The following is an 11,307-nucleotide window of genomic DNA, read 5'->3' on the forward strand; positions in this document are numbered from 1 at the left end:
GCCACAGGTACAGATGGCTTGCCAAACCAGATATTTCTTTGCGAACTTTGACTGGACTGGCTGTCAACAAACGTTCCCCAAACACTATAATTACATTTGTAACGGTTGATTTGGCAACTTTTAGCGATTTTGCCAGCGTTGCGTGCGAGTAGCTCGGATTTTCGCGATGCGTGAGCAAAATTTTGATACGCTGTTCTTCTTGCTTGGACGGCATTTTGACAACTGAAGAGTGAATTCCAAAATCAAAATAGGAGCAACATTCTACACACACACCTTCAAAATGAGGGGTGTTCAGGTTTTTTAAATACAAAATTGAAAGAAATACGTCAAGTTTATATTGACAAAATTTTGACCATATCACCCTTTATACTCTTGGTAAAGGTAAAATTTTAAGGCAATATAACAGTACACGCAAAGAAAAAAAAACGTTTGGAAAACATGTACCGAAAACGTTTTTCTTTTGTTAGAGTTTTTTTAATTGCTTCGAAAATTTTAAACTTTTATCACCAAAAAAATTCGTTTGTTACAAAATTTTTATTTTTTTCAATAAAAAAAGTTATTTTTAAAACAACAATACAGTCCATTTCGTTTATATCAAACACTGTTCTTTTCTGACTTTAGGTGTTTAATAAGACACATTTTACAGTTCAAAATTTAATATACTACAATGTAATGTTGAACATTTTTTCGGAATCTTCCGGACATATCTGGAATATATGTAAAAAACAAAAAAAACTTTGGTCGAAGCAGAGATCGAACCTACGACCCTAGGCATGCAAGTCGGACGTAGCAACCACTGTTCCACGGTGCCAAACTAAACGTATCTGTTAAATAAACTTTGTTTATTCGGTTCGTGGGCGCCGCAAGCTATGCTATATAAATATAACTTATATGGATATTTATCTATTGATGACCATAACAGGTACATAGCTCAGTGGTTAGTGTGTTGGCTTACAAAGTGCATGGTCCGTGGTTCGATTCTCCGTCCAGGCGAGAGGTAAAAAAATTTTAAAAATTTATAAAATCGTATAATTTCTTCTGCATTGTTGGTATTACAGGAAAAGGTGTTAAGAACTAAAAAACCTCGTGGATGTGAGAAAGATGTGAGGGAAAATGCAATTAGCTAGAAAACAATGTTTTTTTTTTTTGAGTTTGACTTTATGAAATTGTTTTTACATCCTGGAAAAGAATAAACGTTTATAACAAAAAGTATATACTTTTCTTCCAAATACTTTTCTTCCTTACAGCGAAAAGCAAATGAGAAACGAACTTTGTTTGTCTAAAATTTCGTTTGGGAGGAAAGAATTATTTTTTGCGTGTAGAACCTAACGTTCTGAATTTTTGGCAGGCATGTCGAGTTCGAAGACTTCTTCCGATTTTTTAAAGAAATTTTTCCCAGTCTAAAATTTTCATAAGATTTATCAGAAATTTTGAATTTAGAGTTATTTGAGATTCATAAACAAATGCGGAATTTCCAGTCGGCCTAGATTTTGAGATAGCCCTACATAATTACTTGAGAAATATACACCCGATGTCTTTGGAAGCTGTAATTTTAAATTAAACCACTGCCGGTCTTTTGGGAGAAAGTTTGTTTCATCGAAGCCACTCGAAATTCTTTACATTAAATTAATCGCCTGTAATATCCATAACTGATAGACCATTTATAAATCGATGTTTCACCATTTTACGAGTATTTCCATAGAAACAATATTCGTAACTGTCCAGCTATTCCTGTCATATATTGCATGGTAGTTGTTGTTTAAAATTCCGCTCGTCCTAAATATTGGCAGTTTATGTTTGTTTTATATATCCGACACATTACATTTTTTAACATCTAAACATTCTAACTGAGTAGTCCGACATTTTGATTTCATTATTATTTTTACACCCTCCACCATAGGATGGGGGGTATATTAACTTTGTCATTCCATTTGTAACACATCGAAATATTGCTCTAAGACCCCATAAAGTATATATATTCTGGGTCGTGGTGAAATTCTAAGTCGATCTAAGCATGTCTGTCCGTCCGTCTGTTGAAATCACGCTAACTTCCGAACGAAACAAGCTATCGGCTTGAAACTTGGCACAAGTAGTTGTTATTGATGTAGGTCGGATGGTATTGCAAATGGGCAATATTGGACCACTTTTACGTATAGCCCCCATATAAACTGACCCCTCGATTTGGCTTGAGGAGCCTCTAAGAGAAGCATATTTCATCCGATCTGGCTGAAATTGGGTACGTGGTGTTTATATATGGTCTATAATAAAGCAAACATTGATCCAAATCGGTCCATAATTATATATAGGCCCCATATAAACCGATCGCCAGATTTGGCTTGAGGAGCCTCTAAGAGAAGCACATTTCATCCGATCAGGCTGAAATTTGGTACATGGTGTTGGTATATGGTTTTTAACAACCATGCAAAAATTGGTCCACATCGGTCTATAATTATATATAGCCCCCATATAAACCGAGAGAGAAGTTCACCAATGTGGTATCACAATGGACTGAATAGTCTAAGTGAGCCTGATACATCGGGCTGCCACCTAACCTAACCTATATAAACCGATCCCCCGATTTGGCTTTCGAAGCCTCTAAGAGACGCAAATTTCATCCGATCCGGCTAAAATTTGGTACATGGTGTTAGCATATGGTCTCTAACAACCATGTAACTTTGGTTCACATCAGTCCATAATTATATATAGCCCCCATATATACCGATCCCCAGATTTGACCTCAAGAGCCCCTTGGAAGAGCAAAATTCACCCGATCCGGGTGAAATTTGGTAGTATATGGCCGCTAACAACCATGCCAAAATTTGTCCATATCGGTCTATAGTTATATATAGCCGATCCCCAAAATTAATCTACCAAAATTTTATTTCTATAAAAAATGTTGTCAAAATTTTATTACTATAGAAAATTTTGTCAAAATTTTATTACTATAGAAAATTTTGTCAAAATTTTATTACTATAGAAAATTTTGTCCAAATTTTATTACTATCGAAAAATTTGGTCAAAATTTTATTACTATAGAAAATTTTGTCAAAATTTTATTACTATCGAAAAATTTGGTCAAAATTTTATTACTATCGAAAAATTTGGTCAAAATTTTATTACTATAGAAAATTTTGTCAAAATTTTATTACTATCGAAAAAGTTGGTTAAAATTTTATTACTATAGAAAATTTTGTCAACATTTTACTACTATACAAAATTTTGTCAAGATTTTATTACTATCGAAAAATTTTGTCAAAATTTTATTACCATAGAAAATTTTGTCAAAATTTTATTACAATAGAAAATTTTGTCAAAATATTATTACTATCAAAAAATTTGGTCAAAATTTTATTACTATAGTAAATGTTGTTAAAATTTTATTACTATACAAAATTTTGTCAAGATTTTATTACTATCGAAAAATTTAGTCAAAATTTTATTACTACACAGAAAACCATATCACCAAAATATTTCCAATTAAAAAGTTAATTGAAGTTGAATTTTTTTTCAATTAATAAATTAATTGGTACAATTAACTTTTTAATCAAGATAGAAACATTAAGTTAATTAAGTCAATGATTGAAAATTTTAAAATTTTTAATTAAAAAGTTAATTGATACAATAAACTTTTAATCATATTCGGAAGACTAAGTCAGTTAAAAAAGTGATTAACATTTTTTTAAATTTTTAATTAAATTTTTTTTTTCAAACAATCAATTGTTAATCCAACTAAAAATTCTAAGCCAATTCAAAAGGTTTTTGAAAATAGTTACCTTTTTTTAATTAATAAATTAATTGAGTTTTGCAATCAACATCAATTATATTTTTAATTGAATCAATTAAAAAATTAATTGAAATTTGGTAATGAAATCAATTGATTTTTTAATCAAGATTTTTTTCTATGCCCAATTAAAACTGTGATTGATACTATCATTTTCGTGATTGAAGACATTTCAATTAAAAAATTAATTGGATCAATTAATTTCGTGATTGAATCAGAAAAAAATTTTTTTGTGTGTACAGAAAATTTTGTCAATATTTTATTACTAAACAAAATTTTGTCTAGATTTTATATCTATAGAAAATTTTGTCAAAATTTTATACCTCATTCACATTACACCTCCAAAATCCATTTTAGCTAGATTTCAACTGTCATTTGCCTTATAAAAAATGGATTTCAAATCTACTTTTAGTAGATTTCGAGACTAATGTGAATGAGGTATTATTTCTATGGAAAATTTGGTAAAATTTTATTGCAATAGAAAATTTTGTCAAAACTTTATTACTACAGAAAATTTTGTCAAAATTTTATTACTATAGAAAATTTTGTCAAAATTTTATTACTATCGAAAAATTTTGTCAAAATTTTATTAAAATAGAAAATTTTGTCAAAATTTTATTACTATAGAAAATTTTGTCAAAATTTTATTACTATCGAAAAATTTGATCAAAATTTTATAACTATAGAAAATTTTATCAATATTTTATTACTATAGAAAATGTTGTCAAAATTTTATTACTATCGAAAAATTTGATCAAAATTTTATAACTATAGAAAATTTTATCAATATTTTATTACTATAGAAAATTTTGTCAAAATTTTATTACTATAGAAAATTTTGTCAAAATTTTATTACTATCGAAAAATTTGGTCAAAATTTTATTACTATCGAAAAATTTGGTCAAAATTGTATTACTATAGAAAATTTTGTCAGCATTTTACTACTATACAAAATTTTGTCAAGATTTTATTACTACCGAAAAATTTTGTCAAAATTTTATTACCATAGAAAATTTTGTCAAGATTTTATTTCTATAGAAAATTTTGTCAAAATTTTATTTCTATAGAAAATTTTGTCAAAATTTTATTTCTATAAAAAATTTTGTCAAAATTTTATTTCTATAGAAAATTTTGTCAAAATTTTATTTCTATAGAAAATTTTGTCAAAATATTATTTCTAAAGAAAATTTAGTCAAACTGAATTATTATATACCCCGTATGGACTAGCTTACAATTGAGAAGTTTTAAGATACCTTGCCATCGGCAAGTGTTACCGCAACCCAAGTAATTCGATTGTGGATGACAGTCTTTAGTAGAAGTTTCTATGCAATCCATGGTGGAGGGTACATAAGATTCGGACTGACCGAACTTACGGCCCTATATACTTGTTCTTTTTTATGTAAATTTATTTTTTATAAAATGCCTGTTTTCATTCTAACAACTAAATTTGTGTGGGTGGGCCATTTTCACTGTAGACCAATACCAGGAGTTTACTTCTAAAACTTCTGGGAGCCTAAATTTTATTTGAAATTTTGTGTTTTTGTAAATACATATTCTGCAGATTTTTGTTATCTACCCATATTTTGATGTGATCTCTATATAGTCTTGTGCCGTATTTTAATTTATTGGCAAAAACTGCTGAGATTTGTCGTCGAGTCATATCAACATTTAAAATTAGAGTTCTTTTGGACATATAAACACATATGGCAAACTAGAATACTTAAGTATATCGGTCTATTTGTGGAAACTTAAAAATACAATTGGAATACTGTTAAAATGAGATTTAGGTACACCACTTGGAGTCGACTCGGCAGTGGGAGTCGGAGTGGAGGCTAATAAAAAATGCTGGGGTTGGATTCGGAGCCGGAGTCGAGCAAAATTGACTCGACTCCACAGCCCTGGTTAAAATTAGAGCAATTCCCAATTAAGAAGTAAGAAACTATGGTGAATTCGACCTGGCTCAAGCTCAAAAATATACACAAAACTGGCATCATGGATTTAAAGCTTTGGGCCGTGATAAAGAAAAATATTATTCATTTAACGAACGTAAAGAAAGTTGAAAAACTTCGACTTCTATTTACACCCAGTTTTTTACCAAATTTTGTATAGAAAACAAAATTTGGACAAAATTTTCTATAGAAATAAAATTTTGACAAAATTTTCTTATTTTGACAAAATTTTCTATAGAAATAAAATTTTGACAAAATTTTCTAAAGAAAGAAAATTTTGCCAAAAATTTCTATAGAAATAAAATTTTGACAACATTTTCTATAGAAATAAAATTTTGACAAAATTTTCTATAGAAATAAAATTTTGACAAAATTTTCTATAGAAATAAAATTTTGACGAAATTTTCTATAGAAATAAAATGTGTATAAAATTTTCTATAGAAATAAAATGTTGGTAACATTTTCTATAGTAATAAATTTAAGAAAAAATTTTCTATAGAAATAAAATTTTGACAAAATTTTCTATAGAAATAAAATTTTAACAAAATTTTGTATAGAAATAAAATTTTAACAAAATTTTCTATAGAAATAAAATTTTAACAAAATTTTCCATAGAAATAAATTTTTGACAAAATTTTCTATAGAAATAAAATTTTTACAAAATATTCTATAGAAATAAAATTTTCCATAGAAATAAAATTTTGACAAAAATTAAATTTTGACACAATTTTCTACAGAAATAAAATTTTGCCCAATTTTCTATAGAAAACAAAATTTGGACAACATTTTCTATAGAAATAAAATGTTGCCAAATTTTCTATAGAAATAAAATTTTGACAAAATTTTCTATAAAAATAAAAGTTTGACAAAGTTTTCTATAGAAATAAAATTTTGACAAAATTTTCTATAGAAATAAAATTTTGACAAAATTTTCTATAGAAATAAAGTTTTGACAAAATTTTCTTAGAAAACAAAATTTGGACAAAGTTTTCTATAGAAATAAAATTTTGACAAAATTTTCTATAGAAATAAAATTTTGACAAAATTTTCTATATAAATAAAAATTGACAAAATTTTCTATAGAAATAAATTTTGACAAAATTTTCTATAGAAATAAAATTTTGACAAAATTTTCTATAGAAAACAAAATTTGAACAAAATCTTCTATAGAAATAAAATTTTGCCAAATTTTCTATAGAAAACAAAATTTGGACAACATTTTCTATAGAAATAAAATGTTGCCAAATTTTCTATAGAAATAAAATTTTGACAAAATTTTCTATAAAAATAAAAGTTTGACAAAGTTTTCTATAGAAATAAAATTTTGACAAAATTTTCTATAGAAATAAAATTTTGACAAAATTTTCTATAGAAATAAAGTTTTGACAAAATTTTCTTAGAAAACAAAATTTGGACAAAGTTTTCTATAGAAATAAAATTTTGACAAAATTTTCTATAGAAATAAAATTTTGACAAAATTTTCTATATAAATAAAAATTGACAAAATTTTCTATAGAAATAAATTTTGACAAAATTTTCTATAGAAATAAAATTTTGACAAAATTTTCTATAGAAAACAAAATTTGAACAAAATCTTCTATAGAAATAAAATTTTGCCAAATTTTCTATAGAAAACAAAATTTGGACAAAATTTTCTATAGAAATAAAATTTTAACAAAATTTTCTATAGAAATAAAATTTTAACAAAATTTTCTATAGAAATAAATTTTTGACAAAATTTTCTATAGGAATAAAATTTTGATAAAGTTTTCTATAGAAATAAAATTTTGCCAAATTTTCTATAGAAAACAAAATTTGCACAGAATTTTCTATAGAAATAAAATTTTGACAAAATTTTCTATATTTTAACAAAATTTTCTATAGAAATAAATTTTTGAGGAAATTTTCTATAGAAATAAAATTTTAACAAAATTTTCTATAGAAATAAATTTTTGAGGAAATTTTCTATAGGAATTAAATTTTGACACAATTTTCTATAGAAATAAATTTTTGACAAAATTTTCTATAGAAATAAAATTTTGATAAAGTTTTCTATAGAAATAAAATTTTGCCAAATTTTCTATAGAAAACAAAATTTGCACAGAATTTTCTATAGAAATAAAACTTTTGACAAAATTTTCTATAGAAAACAAAATTTGGACAAAATTTTCTATAGAAATAAAATTTTGACAAAATTTTCTATAGAAATAAAATTTTGACAAAATTTTCTATAGAAAACAAAATTTGAACAAAATCTTCTATAGAAATAAAATTTTGCCAAATTTTCTATAGAAAACAAAATTTGGACAAAATTTTCTATAGAAATAAAATTTTAACAAAATTTTCTATAGAAATAAAATTTTAACAAAATTTTCTATAGAAATAAATTTTTGAGGAAATTTTCTATAGAAATAAAATTTTAACAAAATTTTCTATAGAAATAAATTTTTGAGGAAATTTTCTATAGGAATTAAATTTTGACACAATTTTCTATAGAAATAAATTTTTGACAAAATTTTCTATAGAAATAAAATTTTGATAAAGTTTTCTATAGAAATAAAATTTTGCCAAATTTTCTATAGAAAACAAAATTTGCACAGAATTTTCTATAGAAATAAAATTTTGACAAAATTTTCTATATTTTAACAATATTTTCTATAGAAATAAATTTTTGAGGAAATTTTCTATAGAAATAAAATTTTAACAAAATTTTCTATAGAAATAAATTTTTGAGGAAATTTTCTATAGGAATTAAATTTTGACACAATTTTCTATAGAAATAAATTTTTGACAAAATTTTCTATAGAAATAAAATTTTGATAAAGTTTTCTATAGAAATAAAATTTTGCCAAATTTTCTATAGAAAACAAAATTTGCACAGAATTTTCTATAGAAATAAAATTTTGACAAAATTTTCTATAGAAAACAAAATTTGGACAAAATTTTCTATAGAAATAAAATTTTGACAAAATTTTCTAAAGAAAGAAAATTTTGCCAAAAATTTCTATAGAAATAAAATTTTGACTAAATTTTCTATAGAAATAAAATTTTGACAAAAATTTCTATAGAAATAAAATTTTGATAAAGTTTTCTACAGAAATAAAATTTCTTTCGAATAAAACAAGTTTTTTTATACTAACCACAAAAATTTCATCAATAACTTCATTTTTTTTTTTCATTTGGTAGATTTGTGGTAAAATTTTCTTAAAAAGTTTGGTAGATTATTTTTGGTACGAGTAGCAACCGTGCTTGGCCTCCTTGATTTTAAATGCTGCCCCGTTCTGTGTTTCGCTCGATTAAAAGACACTTCTTTTTAACATATTCTTGAATTTTGAATTTTCTTATGATTTATCTAAATAATTCTGAGCTCTATTGACAGTGTTTCTAATGACACTAATAATAATGAATAATGTGATAACATTAATCCAGCTGATTCCTTTTAGCTCCAAACAAAATCTACAGGCTGTTGAATTCCATTTGAATAATATACACCATTCATCATTATTTTAATACATAAAAAATCTAACACATACACACATATATTACATGTGTATGTATATTGGAATAATAATCCAGAATTCTAATAAATAATTCATTTCATATTTTTATTCACTCACCATTTTCAATTGTCTCCTTAGCACAAGAGATTATCTTGCCTTTGCGACGACGTAAATTTGATTCGAAATTATTATCATCGGTATAATCACCATCACCTTCTAAAGCAGCATCTTCAGCAGTCGTTGACTCCTGTACATCCTCAGATGATTGACGTTCTGAGGACATATTGCCGCTATCGTGCTGTATGAGACTCTCAATGCTTTTATTCATAATAAAGGTGAAATATTGCAAAACACTTTAATTCGTTGACTTTTTTATACTCGTGGTGGAGGAGGGGTAGTGGTGCAGACGAACAAAACCCCATGCGTTAGTTGGACGAAACAAAAACAATTGTCTCTTTCTTCGTTGACACTTTCACTTCGACTAATGCTATTTGTTTAGAACCTCTTTTTTAACACTTCAAACACTCGCACACACTCGCACTGTCTACACCAAACACCGATAGATAAGGCAGGCGTGAGAGATTTATGACTACGCTCTCAACAACAAACAAACACCAACCAACAAGCTGAATGTATGCCTATTAAGGTTTTTAGTTTGTCCTTGTTGCTTATGTTTTTTTTTTTCGTTTTATTGGAATTTTATTATGAATATTTGTTTGTTGATAATATGATGGACTGGTATTTTTGTATATTTTTCCCTTGAAATGTAGCACAGCAAATATTCATTCAACGTATGGTGGCTTATGTAGCCTGCTATAAATCTACAAAGAAAAAAAAAGAGAAAAATAATTTTTGTAAATTTCAATTTAATATGTAAAACTAATGATATAACAAATTGTGTGTTGTAACAAAGTGAGTAGTAACCTTAATAAATTTTATTTTATAAATTTATGTATTAAACTTGATTCATAGTCATTTTCAAGTAGCTTCCTTTGGATTTGACTGCCATTTAATAAAAAGTAAATTGAAAATATTTTCTATTTAGAAGAAAATATCGACCTTTTTATACCCTCCACCCATAAAGTATATATATATTCTGGGTCGTGGTGAAATTCTGAGTCGATCTGAGCATGTCCGTCCGTCCGTCTGTTGAAATCACGCTAACTTCCGAACGAAACAAACTATCGACTTGAAACTTGACACAAGTAGTTGTTATTGATGTAGGTCGGATGGTATTGCAAATGGACCATGTCGGTCCACTTTTACGTATAGCCCCCATATAAACCGACGCTCAGATTTGGTTTGCGGAGCCTCTTGCAGGAGCAAACTTCTTCCAATCCGGCTGAAATTTGGTACATGGTGTTAGCATATGGTCTCTAACAACCATGCAAAAATTGGTCCATATCGGTCCACTTTTACGTATATCCATCATATAAACGGACCCCCAAATTTGGCTTGCAATTGCTCTAAGAGAAGCAAATTTCATCCTATCCGGCTGAAACTTGGTACATGGTGTTAGTATATGGTCTCTAACAACCATGCAAAAATTGGTCCATATCGGTCCACTTTTGCGTATAGCCCCCATATAAACGGACCCCCAAATTTGGCTTGCGATTGCTCTAAGAGAAGCAAATTTCATTCGATCCGGCTGAATTTTGGTATATGGTGTCCATAATCATATATAGCCCCCATATAAACCGATCCCTAAATTTGGTTTTGGAGCCTCTTGGAGGAGCAAATTTCATCCGAGTCAGCTGAAATTTGGTACATTGTGCTAGTATGTTATATAGCCGTTAACAACCATGCCTAACTAGGTCCATATCGGTCTATAGTTATATATAGCCCTCAGATAAATCGACCCCAATCACACAAAAATTGGTCCATATCAAGTTCATAATTCTATATAGCCCCCATATAAACGACCCCCATATTTCAATTCTGACTCTCTACGTACTGTGCAAAAGTCCATGTCGATTAGTAATTATTTGTAGACTTACCTATACATAACTCTTTTGTCTAATATTAACCACGTATGGACTAACTCACCATTTAGAAAACGATGTTAAGAAGTTTTAAG

At 27.1% G+C, this 11,307-nt stretch overlaps 1 protein-coding gene across 1 annotated transcript in view; it reads right to left on the minus strand.

Moving 5' to 3' along the window:
- Positions 1–10,045, minus strand: part of wwk (anoctamin 8 white walker) — a 217,643-nt gene extending 207,598 nt beyond the window's left edge. Inside the window, exon 1 of the mRNA XM_075293868.1 lies at positions 9,348–10,045. Within this exon, the coding sequence (XP_075149983.1) occupies positions 9,348–9,558 (211 nt within the window). The 5' untranslated portion in view covers positions 9,559–10,045. The remainder of the gene's footprint in view (positions 1–9,347) is intronic.
- Between the last annotated feature and the right edge of the window lie 1,262 nt (positions 10,046–11,307).

Source organism: Haematobia irritans, chromosome 2 (genome assembly GCF_050003625.1).
Source record: "Haematobia irritans isolate KBUSLIRL chromosome 2, ASM5000362v1, whole genome shotgun sequence".
In the NCBI taxonomy this organism is placed as follows: Eukaryota; Metazoa; Arthropoda; class Insecta; order Diptera; family Muscidae; genus Haematobia; species Haematobia irritans.